At 37.6% G+C, this 22,238-nt stretch overlaps 1 protein-coding gene and 1 long non-coding RNA gene across 2 annotated transcripts in view; one reads left to right on the top strand and one right to left on the bottom strand.

Annotated features, from left to right (window-relative positions):
* The window catches only part of LOC121403972, a 36,116-nt gene that overhangs the window by 5,776 nt on the left and 8,102 nt on the right, over nt 1-22,238 (bottom strand). The window contains exon 3 of the long non-coding RNA XR_005967613.1: nt 3,582-3,657. This is a non-coding gene — a long non-coding RNA (uncharacterized LOC121403972). The remainder of the gene's footprint in view (nt 1-3,581; nt 3,658-22,238) is intronic.
* LOC111076877 (proteasome subunit beta type-3-like) lies at nt 10,197-11,082 on the top strand. The gene is made up of 2 exons (XM_022370901.2): nt 10,197-10,262; nt 10,325-11,082. Exon 2 carries the CDS (start codon nt 10,335-10,337, stop codon nt 10,947-10,949), a length of 615 nt encoding a protein of 204 aa, XP_022226593.1. The 5' UTR covers nt 10,197-10,262; nt 10,325-10,334; the 3' UTR covers nt 10,950-11,082.

Below are 22,238 nucleotides of genomic sequence, written 5' to 3'. Positions count from 1 at the left end.
TTGAAACAAAAAAAAAAGCAACTACAATTCCAAATTGAAATTTGCATAAACATCCGCCTGGGTGACTTTTTTTGGAGGCACAACAAATTAATTTTCGAAATCTAAAACTAAGCTAAGCTTTTCTGTTGAATGAAGAGAGGGGTAAGGAGCGGTTCCCCCCGGTGCTTGGACTCTTCGTAATTATTACTTTTATTCTCTTTTTATTTTTTTTACTGCTGCTCTTGCCGTCGTACGTGACTGGAATTGTAAATTGAAATGCTTTTGATTTTCTTTTTTTGAATTGCAGTCCGAAAAAACGCCAAGGCACGTCTGCAATTTAATGCGATCTACTCTTACCCCACACAGCAGTGGAATGTTGTCGTCTGTTGAATGCCCCGCAGGAGAAGCACAGAAGCATACAGGAGATTGGACTCTGTCCACAACTTCTGTTTATAAATGGATTCTAAGAGGACACATATGTACGAGTCTTTGCCCACGCGGACATGGGGGGCACACAATTTATGTGAAAGGATTGTCACATTTTCTGTCCGCTCTTTGTGTGTGGCAGTTCCCTCCCCTGTTGGGTGTTTTTGTTTTTTGTTTTCTTCTTTGGTTTTGGTCCCATGAAAAGCGAAAATCTAGAGCAGCAGTGAGGAAGTGGAAGTGCTCGCTGCCTCGTAAAGTCAAAGTCGAATGCACGTATTGAAATACCTTTTCGAATAAAGGAGTTTGCTTCTTGCAGCACATGGAAGCGCATAATGTTGCAAGAAGGGAAATGAATAAAGGAGTTCAGTAAACCCAAAGAAAACGACAAGAAAATACACACACAATCCATAAAGGAAAGTACCAGCCAGACGAGAGATGGAATGAGTGGGTGTTGGAATCAAAGCAAATTTAAAGGGTAAACAAATCTAAGAAAAGTTACGAAGGGAATTTCAGACAAAGACGGAAGAGAATTTAAATTTTAATTATGAGAGATATATTCTTCGTCTGAAAATTGTATGAATAGTTTTGGTCGGCAGGTAAATTTAGCTCCCAGTTAAATAAACTACAGCTAACTAAATCTAAGCGCTTTAAACTTCAAATCAATTTTGTTTAACCCAAGATAATTGCACGCCAAAAACTATATTTTTTTCAATCACTTTTCACATTTTAATTTACCTCAAAACCTACAAGAACTTGTTCTAGAAACTGTACTATAATCCCTCTCTTTACACCATTTTTCTTTTGTCATACACAAACTCCGTACTCTTAAAACTTTGCAAATACCACAGAGAAACAAAGGAAAAAAATAACAAACAATTTACCATTTCATGGGGCCTTTCATCAGCCAACTCCCAAGTGACAACACCTGTCGCTTGGGGGGAAAACAAAACTTTTTTCCTGCTTCCCAAAACAAATTGTTTAACTTGGGCAAATATTTTCCTCTTGTCAGAAGAAGAGAAGAGAGAATTGTCTGAGCGTGCAATGCATTTTCCAGGCCATCAGACAATGTAAATTAAAGCGCAATTTCAATGGAAAAACTGAAGAAAACTATAGTTTGTTTTTGGCTATACATAAGGGGTTTCTGAGGCATTGACTCTAGAGATATTTTGGGACTAATTAGTGATCTCTTTATGGCCTCAAAATAGTAATTAACAATTGCCAAAATATAATACAATTTTGTGTGTGCATATCATTAGCAAATGCCATGCGGAACGTGAAGGTTTTCACTCCAAAAGAAATAGCAAGAAAGTATGGTTAGTTTTTGTTAAGCCGAAGATTTCGATATTCTCTTGAAGAGTCATTGTTTCTAGGGAATACATATGTGTATATGATATAGCTATCGCTTGGAGTTTTAAACATTCTTTGATTTTAATTTAAGGCTCTTTTGGTTCCTTTATAGACTCTTATTGAATGCTGATGCAGCATAAAAATACTTACTCCGAGATTCAGTCTCTCTTAGCTGTAAATATATCTGTTCAAAACAATAATACCCTCCTTTGAAAGGGTATAAATAAACACATGTCTCATGTTTATATATTTTTTTTTCAGAGCCCCCCACATTTTTCGGCAAAAAGTCTTTGTGTGAATTATGGCCGCATTAACCCGGCAACCAAAGTAGCAAAAATGTACAACAAAAGGTCGACTCATGCACTGGAACAGTGCCTCCACCCAACTGCCACACACCCCCTTTCAAAGGTACTCACAGATATAAAGATAATACATATCTATAAGTACACATATGTATTATTAATTAGTCTCTCGGTTGAGTCACGTAAGCGATATGATTATCGTGTACTAAAAATGAAATTTGTTTTGTGTGTAACGCGATAAAAAAAAAAAACAAAACAAAAGCGAAATATTTGGGCGGTTTCGATGTCTTTTCTGTCTAGATAAAAATGGTGCTTAAAATGAGGGAATGTCATATAAATTGGTACTTTCATGCAGAGTGACTCATTCGGATTGTTGGTGATATAGAAATGTATAGGACAGGGTACGAAACAATTATCTACACGTGTCGCTGTGTATTATGTGAGTTTGAGTGTCTGTATCTCCTCTCTAGAGATTCTTTGTGGTTTTGTGCTATTACTCTGTAAAGATTCATTGAGCTTTTTGGATTATCTAATGGAAATCATTAGAAATAAAAAGGTTCCTTCCTCTGCATTTCAATTTCCGCTCGTTCTTTGCGTGTTTCCATTTTTGGAATCGATTAAAGTTGGATTCAATTTTCCAAATCGCTCATTTATTACGGTTTTAAATCGCGTTCCGACTAGGATCAACCTTAAATCGTTTCTTATTATTTCGATAAGTTTTCAAACCTCCAAAAAAGTAATTTTTCGTTTCTATTTTAATTAAGGCTCTTTTGGTTCCTTTATAGACTCTTGATTGAATGCTGATGCAGCATAAAAACTCAACTTTTAAAAGAAAAATACTTAACTAAAACAGAGCCTCCTCAACGAATCTTTCCATTGCCAAAAGTTTTTAAAAACTAGTTTCAAACTAAACCACGTTTACAATGAAACAGTGAATCACATCACTGCTTAAACCAGACCAACGATTTGATTTAGGCTCCACCATGTAGTATGGTATGTCGCCTAACAACCCCCCAATCTCGATGCCATCTCGTGGCAATCTCCGTCATATGTGCCAACACCACCACACGTTCTAATCTAGGCATTCAAGTGCGAGCGAGTATTATGATTCAGATTAAAAACAATCGATCATTATGTGGTGCTGAACTATTCATAGAGTTATCAGGCAGGGGGACACTGCCTCTTTGAAGGGTGGCGGGCATGACTCAGGCACTCAGCCGTTGCAAATTGTATTTTCTTTTATGAGCAACGCATGTGTCGCCCCCCAAAGAACCAATTAGAGGAAAAAGTACTACTGTCTGCACAAGTACTCGTAGATAACAAAACAAAAAATATAAGTAGTACAACAAAAGACCCGTTCCGGAGCGTAAACACAAATGTAAATGTTTGCAGTTGTTAAAATTAAATTCATACACAAATATACGTCACACGGCCTTGTCTGACCTTCAAGTGCGGGCACACCAGCCGAGTGATATATAGAGATGCAGTTGTTTGTATTACAGATAGTAAAAAGTAAAAACTATTTACTTGATATGACGAAATACCCAGTTTGTTGCACTCGTACTGCTTCCAGTTGTATGATGAGATATTGCACTTGGCTTACCTGCAATTAAAAGTGGGGGAAAAACATTTATGAGTATCATGCAAGAAATATATAAAATATGTATGTTTAATTTTCATAGAAAAAGAGACACAGCCGAGGCATCAGGTCTTTTCATTGCTCCCATGCATGAGAGACAGAAAAACACCCTTTGAAAACTCTACCAAAAAACAATTAAAACATTCTCTAAAATAATAACAAAAATATCTAAGAGACAGAAATTTATGTGTTCGAAGTCCTATGAACAAATGAAATTTACAATTATTAGATTACGTTCAAAATCTTCTCCGAATTATACCACTGTTTCATTCCATTGTACCTTCGTCCAATGCTGCCAATGCTGACGTTAATTCACTGTAAAAATGTCCCGTAAGCGAAAGGACACACGAGCAGTAGGCCATTGGGCGAGTGATTAGGAAGTTTTGTCGATGTAATCCCAAAAGGATACAGAGAACAGAGCTATATAGATATTTATAAAGATCCTAAAGATCCTTTAATGTTTGAAATATTTCGCTTTCTGCATGGTAAACTTCTCTTTAAGCTCTAACAAAAACGTGCAATGCCACATCTGCTTTGGTACATTGTACAATGTACCAAAAGTAGTTGTTTAGTCTTTGCTCAGGGGCATAGCAGTGTAAGTACTCTTACAGAAAGGGTACAGTACACAAACACAGCTGGTACTTGCGACCTGGTCATTCCATTGTCTTTTGTCATCATTGTCTTTTACGAGTACATATGATATGATGTGTCAAGTGGTGTTATGCCGCTGCTGCCGCCGCCGGACTGCAATCACCCGTAAATATGCACAAAGTACGAGTACGAGTACGCCGAGTATATATATTTGTTTTATACGAGTATTTCTTACAACAACAATACGTTTTTACACAGAAGCTGTTGATGTAATGCATTGTTTTGTACTTGAAGGCGGTCTTTGTTTACTGGAGATACAGATACTCGCGTGTACTGACATATTGTACAACATTTATATATGCTGCATATATATTTACGTGTATCTCCAGATATATATCTACATACGTATGTATATATTCATTGTAATATGAGCAATACCCACAGCCACAGATTGACAACTGCGGCAGCGGCCAAATCTCTTTATTGTGGTTTCAATGTGGGAGAGATGTTTGACTTTAAAGATCTCCAGAGGAAAACCTACATTTACAAACAAATTATTACTAACATTCCAAAGTGGAATAAGTTTTGGTGATTTCATCGGAAAATTTCTGAGGGAGTTTCCTACATTTGCCCCTAGTTTCAATCTTTAATATTTCCCAAAGGAACACTCAAATTATAATTGGTTTTCCCCTCGAAGATGGCTCAACAAAATTCGAATGTATTTCAAACTAAATATATCCGGTAATTTTTGTATTTCCCTCGAATATACCTCCAACTACCCCACTTATCTGATCAAAAGCCTCAACGAACATTTATTGAATGATGATTAAAAGTAAATTTGCCCGACATTTTCTTGGAATATATTTCCTTCTTCTTTTATTTTTTATTTTTTTTGCATGCTACACTTCTCGATAAGGCAGCAACCCCATAATCATTAGAATTAACAACGCAAACAGAAGTTCAGATAAATAGTACTTTTCACTGTATTTTTGGATGTGTTTTTTTATTTTTTATTTTTTTTTGGGAAAGGAAGGTCATAAAATCTGTAGAAACAGCTGGTTCTCTTGGCGGATGTTTGCATGCAAATCAATGTTAAAAGTTGGGGAATTTTTTGTATAAATGAACCTTCCATATATCGGGGCAGCCCTTGTATATACATATTTACCCATATATCGGAGCAAATATTTGCACAGTTGTTGCACTTTGAAGTTTAAATTTAAATTTTTGTATCTTTTTCTGCTCATTTCTGTATCGTTTTTGCCAGTCGTAAAGTTCAATAACTTTATTGAGAGGCTTCCGCTGCTGCATTTAAGTGCTGCCATTAGTCCAATAATTTGCTACCATCTCTGGTTCCTCAAGCGCCTGGTCTGTCTGGGCCTACCACTTCCTCTTTATCTTTTTGGTTGCTCTTTGGGGCATCAATCATGGGTAGGAGAGGAGGCAATGGCATGCTACTCGTAGAGCTGTCTTCATGTCTCTGACTTTTTCGACCGATCGCCAGCCCTGACGTGTAATATATTCATTATCGTTCATTATTCAAGGTGTTTACCTAGCATAGCGGTGGTTCTTCTTTACTCCTCTATTTCTCTCTCTATCTATATATCTATCACTATTTATGGGTTCGTGTTTGTTTTTTTGTGCATGTAATGCCTTTTGTGTCGTTTCTTTATCTTTTGTTTTTCTTTTCGGTTATTTTTCAAGTGCAAGTTTATGGGGCGGTGTAATAAATAGAAATTATTTGATAATGGAAGGTATGTGCTCTCGTACTTCGATAGGTGACCGCGGTGCTAATGGCATAAGCGATAAGAACGATAGAAAAATACTGCCACACGTTGCGGCACGTTATGGGGTCCGTTATAGGGTTTCTAGTCCATAGTTATATTATTATTATCATTTTTCTTCACTCCTATTTATTTGAAGGAATGTTTCTCTGTAGTTGTGTGGAATATTTCTTCCTTTTTCAGCAGCTAAAACCTTACTAAGCTCATATTTCAATGCCTCTTCTGCATTTTTTCCCCATATACACATTACCAAATACATTTTATTTTTTGCTGCTGCCCGTAAAATGATATAACAATATTGTACATAAAAAAACGTTTACCATTCCAAAAAAAAAAAAAAAATTAAAACAAAGCTAAAACAAAAGTAAATGACACAAAGACTTTCAAAAAATGCAAAAGCAAATAAAAGCAAGATTACAAAATGCCCAAACGACCTCTGAAAAGGCCTCTGGAAAGGCGGAGGAAAAGCATACCTCTCGAATGATGGAAAAACTCCGTCTAATTGTTGGGCGTTTAGGTTTAGATAAGATAAAGTTTAGATAAACTTTTACCAACACTCGAGGGCCCTTGCTTCCTAATGATTGATGCAGAGACTCCCAAACAAAAAGAAAAGATCATTAAAAAAAAAGGGGAGGACCAAGTCCATTTCAAACCACGAAACTTTGGCTTCATTTGATTCGCGCTTTGACACAGTTTCACAGTTTCAGTGTTTTTGGGGAGGGAGACTCACTTGAGTGATTTCAATCAAACGGTGGACCATTCCATACCCCCCGTGTCCCGTGCATTATATTCAATTACTCAACAACAAACGAAAACTATTGCAGAATCTGGCAAATGATTGACACAAAACATGTTATGTCACGAGCAGGCGGCAAGGAGACGGGCTAAGGGGTGGCATATATGTCAAGAGAGGCGACTCCCAGTCTCTGAGACTAAGCATACGCCATGTGTGCGATCTGAATGACTGACTTTTCAATGGAAGCGACTGTCGACTGTCGACGGGCGGCTGGAGGCTGCCTCGTGCCTCGCAATTAGAATTTATCGCATTTGGTGTCGCATTTGTGCCGTTGCCATGTTGGGGGATATCCACAGCCCCCAAAGTGGATAAAGCTTACGTTACGTTTTTTCTAGCTGCTGTAAGTCCGGTTCTCGCTCTCTCTCTCTGTCTCTCTCTCGAGATTGCTATTAAAGTTACCCCACAATCACTGCACATACTACACTATACATACATATATATATTTAAGTGTACTAGTAATAGTATTTTTTTTTATACTATTTTACTTTATTTTTGAGCATATTTTAATTGCTCTTAATGCCACAAACAAAGCACGAATAAATAAATCATTGCTTTGGCACTCTTCAAGAGCACTTCTCTGTGAATGTGAAAAATACACAAAAGCGGAATTGAAAAAAATTGTTGAATTTTAATTGGTATACATTTTTTTTGCAATAGAAATATAACCATATATTTTTTCATCACACGTAGATATCATTTCAGTTGAATGAGAATCGATAGAGAAGTGTTGCACTTGAATGAAATGTTGGTACATTTTTAGTTCCGGCTCTGGGTGAATGGATTTTATTTTTTTAGAGACACTTCGAAAATCCATTTACACTTGTGTCTGATATATTTCTGAATTTTCATGGTATTTTTCATGTATTTCTTCGCGTAAATTGCTCGAACGACTTGGTTATAGATGCAACGCAAGAGTTTTCGTAGCTTAAAGGTTTGGAAACTTTTCCTACTGACTGTTTTCCAAACATTCCTCAGGATAGCCTGCCCCCCAGGGACTATGGGGCTATTAAAACACACAAAACCCATTCACAAATCTTAACGATTCCGCATAGTTTCAACACTTGTGCAAAGAATAAATTTCCCTTCCATTTCCATTTTGCATTGCATTGGAAAGGCTTGATTGATTTTCAACAAAGGAGAATTTACTCAATATTTTATTTATTTTCCATTTTCACTTGGAAAAGCGATATACGGAAAAGCGGTCGAACATAAAAATGTTCTTTGTTGTCCAAACAGAGAGAGAATTTATTGCGCTTCAAGCGCCTGAAGCTGCATGCGGTCGTCACAAGTAATAAATAATTAATATTCTTACTCAACAAGCAATTAAATGTTTTTATGGCAAACGCAGAAAACAAAGCCAAAAAGAGTCTAACGTAATTTGCTTTAATGCAAAATTCAATTTGAATATTTATTTTTCCAGCCATCCATCCCCCCGACGGCAATCCGTTGATTTCTGATGAGTTTCGCCAAATACGTAAAGGTTTATGCCAAATGCAAAAAAATGTTCGTGCAATGCAATAAAATCCCCCCTATAAAGAGTTAGCGAGTGAAACGGAGATGAAAGATACGATACGTTGGATGATAAATGTATCTATATGCTGTATATATGTATATATTTTATATTTCTCAACCCGCACGCGTGTATTCCTCCAATGCGAGTCATTGAACGTCGGTGCAAATGACTTCATCATTGAAGTAACTGACAGCTACGTATCTCTCGTTCTCTCTCTCCCTCCCTTGTGTATCTCCATTAATGTAGGAGTGTGTGTCTGCATCATATGGATAGATAAGTTTACCCTCCTCCTCCACCTCCACCTGATGCTCGTTTGAATCAATGTAAGCTCTGAATGACGTTGTCTATTGAATGAAGTGAAATGAAATGAAATGTTCGTTCGTTCTTATGACTCTCGAATGAGTTTTCGCAAAACATATGTCACTGAGTGTCTGCATCAGCAACAGCAGCAACACTAGCAGCAGCAACAACTACTTTACGTCGTACTTTATGTGGCACTTGGCCAGGCCAACATTATCAGGTTGAGTGAACTCTTTTACAGCGTGTGAGGGACTTTAGGGATGTGACCAGGCAGAGCTTTGAACCAGGAGTGATGAACCCCCAGTCGGTCATCTTTTGTGCGAATTAGCTACATAGTTTTTTTACATGCTCTTCAAGAAGCCACTTGGAAAAGTTTCTGGTGTATTTATATATTTTTTTAAAATATTTTATGCTAATATGTTCACTTTTATTTAAGTATTAAATTGTTGGCTTTTCTTTCAATTTAATGCCAAATAAAGTTCTTTATAATAAGATTAAAATCACGTTTCTCTCCCATCTACCACATCACACACCCATAATTTGTTGCACCCTACACAGCAGACAAGTTGGTAGAAAAAATAGAGAAAACTTACTGAGAAATGTACGCAGCAGCAGCAGCAGCATTTGGTGTAAAAAATACATAGTTCGCGTGCTGATGCCACATTTCAATTTCGTTTTCATGCACAAGCTTTACACCTTTTTTTCTTTATTATATTTTTTCACTACCACGCTTTTATTTTAATTATATTCTGTGTGTTGGTCGTTGGTAGTCCCCTGAGACAGAGAGGAGCGGGGGAGAGGCATTTGTTACTTTAGTGAACATGTAAAGCCTTTTTTTATAATTGGCTTGTACTTTTGAAGTGACTGCCTGAACAAGTTTTCCTTTTCATCGTTTCGTGGTAAATGAACTTGTAAATTATACATTGACTAATTGCATTTAATAAATATAGTAAATCCCACCTGAGTCTATCCCAACAAGCGAAAAATTTCATTAGCCCAAAAGTACTTTTTCTTAATTTGATTAAAAATTTAATCCACTTCGTTTATGCGTAAATTATTTTTCCTCTTTTCGGTTTTAATTATCGTATAATGCGTTAATTTTCTTCGCTCTCTTTATATCTTTCTGCTTTTTTCAACCATTAATTCTTGGTTTTACTTTTTGCACTTTGCGTGTTGAGGCATTTTATATTCATTTTTATTTTGACTAGGCCCAGCCCCAGTTTTTTTCTTTACTTAATTTACTTAATTTTTGTAGCCCCACAAATGTTTATATGTCTAGACGGGGGCCCCACCTCATCTCGCTCTCTCTCTCTTTGGAATTGTTATGCTATTTATGCGGTCATTGTTTATATTTGGGGAATCTTCAAACGGAGGCTCCTACTTTCGATGTGGTGTGAAGTAATTAAATGCGAATGAGATTCTCTGACCATTGGAGTGATAAATACTCATGGGAATTGTGCCTGAGAGAGAGAGAGATCGGGGTAGTTTTTGTACAAAGTAAACTCTGTGCCTTTTTGCTTTGAATAAAGTAAGCTATGACATATCTGTGGCAATGAAAATATTTTCTCAAATCCAGTAAATATTTCCTGTAAGTTTTTTCTATCAAATTGTTGTTGAGGCAGATATTTTTTAAGATTTTCCAAGTTCTAGTTGAAATAAAATGTCGATCGGTGGCTGTGTTCTGGCAATGCAGGGCATTGGTTGCGTGGCCATTGCCACAGATCATCACCTTGGTGACGCCTCTGCCCCTGGACAGAGGATTGCCGGTGATTTCAAGAAGGTCTTCCAGGTGGGACCCCGCATGTTTGTGGGTCTGACTGGATTCGTCGCCGATGTCAATACAGTGTGGGATCGTATACACTACCGTCAAAATTTGTACGAAATTAAGGAGAATCGTGATATGTCACCCGAGGCATTTACCACCATGCTGTCGAATCTGCTCTACGAATATCGCTTTGGGCCCTACCACGTGCAGGCCGTTGTTGCAGCCGTCAATCCGTATAGCCTGAATCCGTATATTTGCAGCATTGATCTTATTGGAGCGCCCACTAAAAGGGATTCCTTTGTGTTTTGTGGTAATTGCGACAAACAGATGCATGGAATGTGCGAAACTCTCTGGACACCAAATTTAGAGCCCGAGGAACTTTTTGAAACAATGTCGCAGACGCTGACACATTCCTTCGATAGGAATATCACAACTGGTTGGGGCGCCACAGTCTATGTGATCGAGATGGATAAAATCATGGAGCGTGTGATTGATGTACGCAAGGATTAACTGGGGCGTTTTTACACTACAAGTTGAGCAATTGTTGTTTTTATACACTACAAGACATTAAAGAGACTTCAAAGAAATACTTTTAATTGTATCCAGAAATTTGGGGTTAAATAAATGTAGAAAATTCGTTGGTTTCATGCCTTAAGAAGTGCTTCATCAGCTGTAAGCGGAACACATGTTTTGTTCCCATCCTCCTCATTAAATTAGGGTTTTAAACTCGAAACCTCAATTCCAGTTTAAGTTCCACAGCAAGCATAATAAATTGCAACATATTAATACAATTTTTGTGCTTCCATTGCATAAAAAAATACAACTACAAAAACGAAGATGAAGATCCAACGAAAGTAAGTAAAGTAATCGTACGATATACTCGTGAGATATTGGGTCAGCGATATTTGCCCTTACAATTGATTTTTTAACAACAATAAGACATGGCCCACAAAAAAATTGACACAGAAAATAACCACAAAAATATCCAAACAAACAAAAAATCAAAAGTCAATAAAGAATTTCAAAATATATGTGAAAATATTGGCCAAAAAAAATATATGTTCGAGTAGTAATCATAAAAGAAAATTAATATGATTGTAAAGAGACGCACGAGAAAGACCGAAAGATGATTATTAGTGCAAAGCAAATTGCGGGTTTTTTGTGAAGCGAAACCAAAAGTGGAGAAATATGGAGAGAGAGAGAGAAAAGAAAGAGGAGGAGATAAGAGAAGAAGGAGGTGGAAAGGGGCAAAGACTTCGACAACTTATTGGCGAAACAAAAAAAAAATTGCCTAAAAATAGTCAAAATAAAGGGAAGTGGAGTGTGAAACCGTTTACAATGTGGCAAGACGACAGAGATCTCTGACAAGACTACGCTCTTAATTTCCATTAATTTGTATCATTATTTTCATTATTTTTACAAGCCAAACTAAAGACAAACCTTTTGAAAGTATAACAATCACGAAATTCATGGCCTGGCCTCACTTTCATTCGTGAATTGAAGTTGTCTTCTTGTTTTGTCGCGTCTGTTAAATCTTACAACAAATTAATTGCCATTTTGTTGCACTGCCACTACTGTCTCCGACAATTGTTTCAACTTTCTACAGATTTTCACTTGAGAAGAAGAGACATACTTAAGAGTTTTATGGCATTTTCAAAACTTGTTCTGTCGCTAAAAAGAAGAAGGAAAAAAAAAAGAGATTTCGCTACAAATGAAAATCGAAACCCCAAGAAAAAGAAACGAGGAATAAAAGAGATTAAAGCGTATGATTTGTACGATTATTTCCTTTAACATCGAAGTAGTGATAGGCATAGTAGCAGTGGCTGAAGCAGAAGCAGCAGCAGAAGCTTTTGCGTTTAATTTTAGAAAAACTGACATGACATCATAATAAATTTCGGAATACAGACGACAGCACAGAGAGATATTCCAAAGCAGAACGACAAAACTGTTCGAAAGTGGATTTATGATCGGGGATACACATGTCTTTTAGTTAGCTTCGATAATGGGAGCGGAATGAGGGATTTTAATGCCTGAAAAGTGGGCAATGGTTGAGTGGATGAGGGATTCAGATGTTATTTTTTCGTATATTTTTGGTTGTCGATGCTTGTTAATTAAAATCCAATCTGATCTGTTGAAATTTTCACAGTTCTTTTCCTTAATTTTAATGTGTCACGGAAGTGTTTTAAAATAAAAGTGCATTTCATTTCCACTTCATCAGTGGGTTGCACTGCAGTTGATGGAGAGCATGCTTAGATATATTCTATATTTATTTCTGGAATAGATGAGTAAGCTGGAAAAACCAGAAAATATTTTTGAATTTACTAAGAGAAAAAGAGTGGGTTGAAATCCGTAATGAAAATACAATGATGAAAATGAATGGAATTTTATGGAAAATGGAATTAATTCTATGGAAATGGAATGCAATTTTATGGAAAATGGAATGGAAAGAAATCATCTAATGGAAAGCCATTACCTAATGCATTTTAAACACTTTTTCGGGACATAAAATATATTTTTTTAAATAAATAATCTAAAACCAAGAGTTTTTTCAATAGATCCAATGAAGAGTACACAAATCATACAAAAAGTAGATTTAATCTTATAATTCCACATATTTAAATCTTGCTACCAACAAAAATAATACTTATAAGTAATATGTAGATGTTATTTTCATGAATCATCTTCGAAAACATATTTTCAACAGCTAAACAAATTTGTACGCCGTCTTTCCCATTCATCAGCGAAGTAACAAATATTTGCTTAAACCCAAGAGTTTACTCAACAAATATTTGAAATAAAAATTCCAACGATGATACAATAATCAGAATATATTGCTGTTATATTCTTTAACTAATTCGTATCTATTAATTACTTAATTATAATAATTTTCAACCTAGACTGGTTTAAAGATGTATTTCCTTTTACAAAAAAAAAAAACACACGTAACCATGCCAAACAGCCTCGACTTTGAGTTCAAACAAAGATTTGCATATGAAAACGTTCTCAATTTGCATTTTGAAGAGTTTTTAAACAAGTAATTGATGTGTAAAGACACATTGCTACGATAAATACAAGTATTTATTGGGATTTTCAATTTGATAAGCTCTAGAGTTAAGAGATAGGGATTGGGATGATATAATATGGAAATAATCTTTATTTTATAAGAGGAAATTCAGTTCAAATGTAAGAGGAAATGTAATCCAAGCTATAAGCATGTTTTTCTCCATCTATTCTTTCTGGGAACTTTCGGCTTCTCTTCTATTAAGACACGTTCTATTGTCTAGCGTATAGAAAAGCTGAAAAGTAGAGGAGGAGTTTTCTCATGTTCTATGTACATAAATTCCAAGATTATTTCTTCGAAAAGAAAAGATTTCCAACCAAAAAAAGTTACTGCAAAATATACTACCTAAACTTCTTTCATAGTTTAGGGATTATCTTAATTTATGAACCATTTTCCCTCGCTCTAGATAATATTCTCTATAACATTCCCTTCCAAGAGCCTCCATCTTCACACTTAATCTGCTCCCTAAACGCATATTTCCACCCACTTTCTACGCCCCAATGCCACAAACGGAGGCGAGACCATCAAGAAAATTTTGATGAAGCAGCTAATAAATTTAACTGCCTGTCAAAGTCAGTGTAAAAGTTCTGCGGGCACCCACTGCGCTCCACTCCCTCCATCGAATCACAAGAAATTATAAACAAATAAAAGAAATGTGCCAAAATCTACACCTGAGAAAACGCTTATCCCGCACCTACATTCGAAAAGGGAAATAAAAGCTTAGGAATTCGAAGCATTTAATGCCCTCCTTTGCACAGAAATGTATGAGAAATATGATATCATTTAGACATTCGATATGGTTAAAATATGTATATCTAAAAGTATACAAATATATTTGCCACTACATTCTGTTGGGTTTCATTCCAAATATCTTTAGAAAATTTTATTTTGTAGCAATCTTTCCTAGGAAATCTACCTGCCCGATTTTAATGTTTTCAATCATAAATATTCCAAGTGGAGGCACTTTTTACTATAGAAATAAAAAATCAAAACAATAATTCAATAATAATTGCTTCCCCGATACGAAATCTCCCTAAAATCATTATACCCTTACAAACACATGAAATAGGGAAATATTTTATGTGAAAAAACTATGCCAAAAAAGTGCGTGGCGCACATTTACGAGGCGCCAAAAACAACAAAGCCCAAAAACAAAGACAGAGACAAACATCTCTCTTTCCATCGACTTCTCCCACTTCTGCATATTTTTGGCCCCAAAACTCTGTTTTCTGTGCTTCCGTTTTGGCATTAATTTGTGTAATTTTGTTGACATTTCTGTCATTTCCGCTAAAGTGACTTTGGCTCCAGTTTCAGTTTCAGTTCCAGTTCCAGCCACAACTTTGGCTGCGCTGCTGCGTCTTGGCTGGCGTCTCTTCTGTGTATATATTTGCACTTAAAGTTTGCCGCTAACTTGTTTGCCAGTTTGGCTGTTAGTTTTTGTTGGTAGTGCGAGTGCCACTGTCGCTGCCTGATTAATTTTCTTTATCGGCTGTGCTTTGGCTGCTCCGCTTATAATGGAGCGCGTGTCCAAAAGACCACAAAACAGCAGAACAAAATAAACTAAGACTAAAACCATAGTCAAAGTCAACCATTTGGCAATTTATTTGATTTTGTTGCTGCTGCTGCTGCTGCCGCCGCCTTTTGTTGCAAGAATTTTATGGGATTGAGATTGGGTACATGTGTGCGGCGTTTACGGATGGAGCCGAGGTTAGGGGATGTCCAAGTGTTAAATAATGAATGTTAAATAAGATCTTAATGCTGAGAATGTTCGGGGTTTCGGCATAAATGTGGAGGTTTTATGGGATTAGATTGGAGTTAGATTGTTGGGAAAAATTCCTGAATGTTTTTTTAAATGTAACATTCTAAACTGAGTTCTTTGGGCCCTAAAACTTAAAGCTTAAAAAAAGATTATAGTTATATTTAATCTACTAAATGGCATTATATCAAAGAAAAGCCTTTAAAACTATCGTATGACAAGGAAATACCTTATCTAAGGGTCGTATTCAAGGGATTAGCTCATCTGAGGGTCGTAAAAAATGTATTACCCCCATAGAACACTTTTAAAACAATTTAAACTTATAGAAAAACGCCTCTGAGGAATTAATCTGCAGCTAGTTTTCCTGCGAGTATTCCACCCTCTGCACAGGAACGATAATTATTACTTAAGAGCTTCATCTAAAATGCAGAAGCCCTCAACTAACTTTATTATGATGAATGGCCACTAAAAACGGGGCAAAAGTTATGAAAAGGGGGTTTGGGGTTGCTCTGGCTGTTGCTGTTGCTGTTGCTGTGGGCGTTTCAATCCTGCAGATATTCCAAGTATTCTACTACGGGGTAAAAGTCCCGTCCCTTTTCTCTGTGGAACCTCCTGCCCTTCGCTGTGGAACTGCAACTGCAAACTGCCACTGCAAATAATTGCCAAGGAACGAGCGACGAGTCGAGTGCAAACAGTGTGCATAAATAAATAAATAAAAACCCACGCTACGAAAACAGCAAAGTTCTGCTGGTTCTGGCTCTGGCTCTGGCTGTTGGGGTTCTCTATTTTCTATTTATTCTCGTACTTTTATCATTGGGGACGGGGGCAGGAGCTAGGCAGGGCATTTGGGTGTTTGGGTTTTTTGTCAGACTTTCCACACGAACAAACTCATCAGCAAAAATGCTTTCCGGCAGCTTTTCTACCCCCTCCCACCCACAGGGGGCAAGTGCAGCCAGTGCCCCCCCCGCACTCGAGTGAGAGCCCCACAACAAGTGGATGGAAACCGAAATGCGGAAGCGCTTTAATTTAGAAAATATTCTCGTACTGTTCTCGTTGGTTCTGCTTTTTTTTTTTAGTTGCGTTTTTTTTTTTTGTATTTAGTTGTATTTTTGTTTTAGTTTTGTTGGTTAAACCAAATAGAAAACGACATGCCCGCCGTTCCCACGACAAACAATTGAAATTGACAATTGACAATGCAACAGGAAAGGCCGGGTGCACTCTGCGAGAGTCGAAACTGTTGATACCCTAAAGGTTTTATAGTTTATATGGCAGCTACACAAAAAGGGGATATAGTCATCCAAATTTGTGCAAAATGTAGAGGATTTTTCTAGAAAGAAAAACATGAAATTACAGCTTCCAGTTTCCATAAGCGAAAGGATATCGATCCTTCTTTTTATCAGTTTCCAAACAGCTCTTGAAAAGCCTAATACCCTCTATAATACCCTTTTTCTCTCAAAACTGGAACGCAATTGCAACTTGCAACAGTTGCAACAGCGCCGCAGAGAGCAGAGGAAACAGCAGCAAATGGAAACACAGTCGCTGGCATTGTGATAGCCCGCGGATCCAGTGTGAAGGCTGTGCTCTTTACCTCTTTCATCTGCACTCCTCTGCTTTGCTCTCCAGAAGAAAAAAAAAAAACCCGACTTAGCCAACAGACTGCATTTTGGGGCTACCACAGTTGGCTGGGGGGTTTGGGATTTAGCCCCGACGAATCATTCGCCATGCTATGCATTTTAAAAAAATGTTCAATGGGCAAGGCGAGACAACAAATCAACGACAAAAATGATTTAAGAATGTCGCTGTATTTCATCGGTTCACGTTATGCATACGAAAACACAGTAGATGGAGGAAGGTGGCTGTTGGATGGGCAACCGAAACCTTGGCCCTGACTTTTGGATACAGCAATACACAAAAAGAGGCTTTGTTTTCGATTTTTGGGCCTTTTTTTTGGTGTATTATGGGAATTACAGAAGCGGATGGTTTTATTAGGGGAATTTTTGAATGGAATTAAAAATTTCAGAATTGGTAGATCAATGAGTGTGCAGACTATGGCTATGAAAGAGTTCAAAGTTAGAGGAATTATACATATAAGTCCCTTCTGCAATAAATGTAATCTTAGGACTTTAAAACAACTCCAATACAAGACTATTTTATTTTAAAACAGTTGTGTTTTGCGTTCTATATTGGTTGTATAATGATCGTAAGCAGAAAATGTGGCTAAGAGTAAATGGAAAGGTGTTTTAAAAGAATTAAAACAGTACAGAGGCTGTAAAAAATTAAATTAAATACAACAACTACAAATTGATGGAGCCTACAAAGCTACAGAACCTGCAAATACTATGTATAACATTTTTTTTTCAATCTTTTCACATGTTTCAAAGTTATAGCCCGAAAGTTTGGGAATAATTTAAATGCCTGGCAGTCTGCTGTAACATTATATCTCAACAGATTTAAAATTTTACACAATTTACAGATTTACCACATTTTTCAAAGTTTTTTTTTTTAGCAATTTTTCATGCTGGTTGGCCATAAAATTTAAGTAAATTTTGTTCCCAACTATGGGTAATTTTATTAAAAATCCTAAAAATAGAGGCATCACGCAAAAAAACGAGTCTGGTCATCCAGCAAACGAGTAAAGGGGATTTACATACAAACTCGCATACATACCAACATACATACCATACATACAACCTAAATTCCCTCAAAAAATGAACCTCATTCAATTGGGGCCTCATTAGTCGGGGGCGTTCGTGACTGAAAGACAGCAAGTCCGTCCCCCCCACAATCCGAAACGAAAAACACAACACGCACCCAAAAAAAATAAAGTCTTTGCAAAAAAAAATATAAAGATCTTTGCACAACTTTTTGAAGCTTTTTTTCTACTAAAAAAAACCGAAATTTCGTTTTAAAACTCCCATCGTGCTACAGAGGGACAGAGGGAGGGAGAAACATTTTGGTTGGTCTATTTTTTTAAATGATTTTTCTACGCCATTCGAATGGGAAATGAGCTCAAGACAAAATGCGATGCGACCTGCATTTTTCTTCCCCCACGCGAGAAGGCCATCCATTCCGAATCGTTTCATGGAATATAGTAATTTTTGCGGCGAGGGGCCTTTAACCCTTAGCATGGGGCATGAAACGAAAATTAATAACAATTCATTTGGTCAAATTAACCGCAAAAGTTTCCCATTTGCTGTCATTCGAGACTGTCAATTCCATCCACACTCTTAGCATTTTTATTATTTTTATTGTAATCAAAGTCCAATTGCGTTTAAATTCCAGGCAAACTGACAAACTAAGTAGAGCCTCTAGCCTCCCCTCCCCTCACCGGCCCTCTACAAAAAACGAGTTTTAGTTTGGAGACGCTCTGAAAGCAAGGCAGCGTGAAAAATGATTGAATTACAGTAGCCACAGGCCACAGGGGCCTCGGGCCAAGAATCGAGAGTAGAGAGAAATACTAGACTGTATACAGAGAGAAAGAGAGAGGCAGAGAGAGGGTATGGTCTAAGGCCGGACCCAGGCCAAAGACATCGCCAAGACATTGCCAATGCGGAGCTTAAGATCCACAACAGGTTTTCTTTGCCATGTTTTGTTCTCTTTTCACTTTATATCTATTTTAGTTTTTAATTTTGAGTGCGAGACGCGTAAGATGGAAGCTACAAGAAGCTATGGTAGGGTTCGGTCTTGCAGTTCGGTGCTATAGCCTACACAAATTAAGGGATTAAAGATAAGCAAGAATCAAATAAAAAACGAAATCTGATCTCTATTTTTCTTCGATTTTGATGACGGTTTTCCATATTTTAGTTGAAAGACTTGTTGCTAATTTATTGGGAGATTTTATCCTATTTTTCTTATATTTATGAATCATTTATTTTAGATGGAACAAAATAACTTTGTTCATTGGTATGTAACTTCATAAAAGCTGTTGTCATCCCTAATTAAGGACTTCTTCGTAGAGAAAAACAACTGCAAAATTATTTCTGTATATTAATTCATCATAAAATATGGTTACAGCCTCTGCAATATATATTCCAATCACGAAACCCAATGACGTTTCATGTAAAACAATAAGCCAACAATCCGAGTGTAATCCACCAACGCAAACCGTGACGCAACAACCAACAGTCGCTTTAAGGTACAGAAGATCTCTCCTCATTGGGGGTATTTCCCCCTTGATTCTCGTGTTCTCGTAATATAATTCTCCCATCGTAAAGTAATATCCAATTAAATCATGCAGCCAGCCCTATCATCAACATCTCTGTACTTGAAATATACCCGCAATCAGAAATCAGAGCTTAAGAAAGAACTCGCCCCGCAGCAGCAGCAACAGCAGCAGCTGCTGGTAAAAAATAAAAAAAAGATAAAAATGAAAACCCGACTTTTTCTGAACTTAATTAAAAGGCAGCAGCTCCTCCAGCGAAATCCCCTTCAGGGGCAGCAGTACTTGTAGAGGAGGGGGAGACAAAATCACCGACGGAGGAGCATAGGCGACGACACAAATAGCAATCGATGGGGCCAGGGAGGAGGTTGTTATTAAGGGGGAAAACGGATCTAAAGGGGTAGCACCAGCAGCAGCAGCAGCAGCATGAGGTGGGGGGAGTGACGATGTAAAAGCAAAACACAGCATCAAACGTCCTTGAGTCTACAGTCAAACATTCCAATACATCTATGGGCATGTATGTATACGTGTGTGCGTGTGTGTGTGAGTGTTTGTGTGTGTACGCACACACAAAACGACAAAATTCCGTCTGCTTTTGCTGCCGCTGCACTTGTCACAGCCACGCCCCAAATCACTGTGCACTCGTGCCGCCCCTCTTCCCAGTCCACTGAATCTCTCTTTGTGTCTCTCCTTTCCCCCGCACTCTCTTCGTCAACCGCTTCCCGCCTCAATCACTGCCCCGCCTCTCTCTTTGTCTACGTTTCACCCATCAGACACTTGAAATGCACTTAAAAGGCAAAAGCAAAAGCAGAAGCAATGCAAAAAAAAAAACAACAAAAACAACAACAACAAAAAAACCAAAAAGGAAGATGAAAATTTGCGGTACCGAAGCTGAGGATACCCTTTAGGAGTGCAGTTTAATAGGCGTAAAATACTGTTAAGATTTATAAAAGAAATAAAAAACGGATTTCCAAACTAATTAATGAAGAAAAAATAAGTTTATTCCTACAAATTAGCTTCTTACTGCTTTGCGTGACAAAGTTCAGCTAAAACTTAGACTCCTTAGGCAGTATAGGGTATAAAAAGCGTAAATGAAAACTTGAAACAAGCCTTGTGCCCCTCCCGTACACACACAATAATATCAAATGACAGCAGGCAGCAGCCACAAGAGCCACCAAAACCGCAAGAGACACCTGTGTGTCGTGTCCACTACCTTTAACTTAAAACTCCTCCTTAACTCTGGAAAGCCTTTGACTTTACCTTAACTTATGAAGAGACCTCCTGCAACAGGTAATCAGTTCTTCAGGTAATTTTCGACACTGATTCACATTTTTGGTTGGTCTTTGTGTGCTTTAATGAGCGGGGTTCACTGATTTTTTAAGTGCTCCACACCACCACCTTATGGCAGCAGTTGTCAAGTGAGTTTTCGCTCAAAATATCGAATCTTATTTTATAGAGAACCTTCATTATAGAGCATGGCATTCCATTCCCCGTGGTTTGTGTAAATTTACACATTGTTAACTAAATACAAACAAATATTTATGTTTTGGTGTGTACAAACAGGAAACATTTGCGCAAAATCTAAAAATTAACATACGAATATTTTACGATTGCATGAAGAATGAATGAATGAATGAATGAATGAAGAAAAAGAATTGGGCAATTGAAACGGAATAACCTCCAAAACAGAGGATGGGGCATGGGCGCACAAAAGAACCGCTAAACAGTTGCCACAACAAACGCGAATGACAGCAAAACAGAGAGGCGGAAAAACAGAAGGAGCACCCAAAGAGGGAGAGTGAGAGAGAGGCAGGGAAAACAGAAACGGAACTTGTTTTCCCCCAAACCCAAAGAGAGAGAGAGAGAACCCGAACCGAACCACGGAGAAGATCTCTCGGGGGTCCGTCCAAAAGAGAATTTCTCACACTTAAAACGGCAAAAATGTCGTAAGTGGAAAAGTGTACAATGGCAAAGAGGCAACATGCGAGAGGTGGAAAAGTGTACATGAAAAGGGGAGGGGGAGGGGGTACACCCCAAAGCAGAGGTCCCATGGTGAGAAAAGTCTAGTGGCATTGTCTGTGTGCGGCTGTTTCGTTGAATATTTAGTTGTCCCATTAACGGCTGCGACAGAATCGACCTAGTGACGTCTTTGGCATGACAAAGGCAATGAAACCCAAGTAACAGTTGGCAGGCACAACACCAGAATAGCCCCATGAACTCTAGCCAGAAAATGTACTCGAACAGTCACAAGGGGAGTTAAGGGGCTGTTAAGGAGGGGGAAACCACAGAGCAATTTTTATAAGACAATGCAATGGGGTTCCCCCCAAAAGAAGCACATTATCAGGAGTGGATCTATCAGAACCAGACAATGTACTTGAAAAGGTGCTTAACAGCGATCTTCAATGGGGTATTCCCCGGAGCTACTAGGAGGCCAGTTAAGAGGGGGAACGCAGAGCAATTCTTGCTAAAATTCTAACGAAACTCACCTTTAGTCCCAAAAGTAAAATTGATTAAAACTAAGTTAACCAACAATTAGAAAACATTTACCCAGAACTGTGCACAAAAAATTGATTAAATTTTGCCATTAATGTACTGTGCTTAAAAAATTCCACTAATAATGCTCGCATTTACAATCCTTATCTAAACCTATCACAATTCAAACTTATCGATATCTTTTTGCACTTAAGTTCACAGTTTAGTCAGAGGCCTCAGATGGAGGGAGGATTTCTCTTCCAAGAAAGTTGCTTTACTTTATGTGAATGGTTGTACCCAAGAATAAGATAATGAAAATTGCTATTAATAAAGGAACAGCGCCTGCCAAGA

The sequence above is a fragment of the Drosophila obscura genome, unplaced genomic scaffold, assembly GCF_018151105.1.
Source record: "Drosophila obscura isolate BZ-5 IFL unplaced genomic scaffold, ASM1815110v1 contig_179, whole genome shotgun sequence".
Lineage (NCBI taxonomy): Eukaryota > Metazoa > Arthropoda > Insecta > Diptera > Drosophilidae > Drosophila > Drosophila obscura.
Note: the sequence above shows the minus strand (reverse complement) of the source record. Positions and strands in the feature narration are given on the sequence as shown.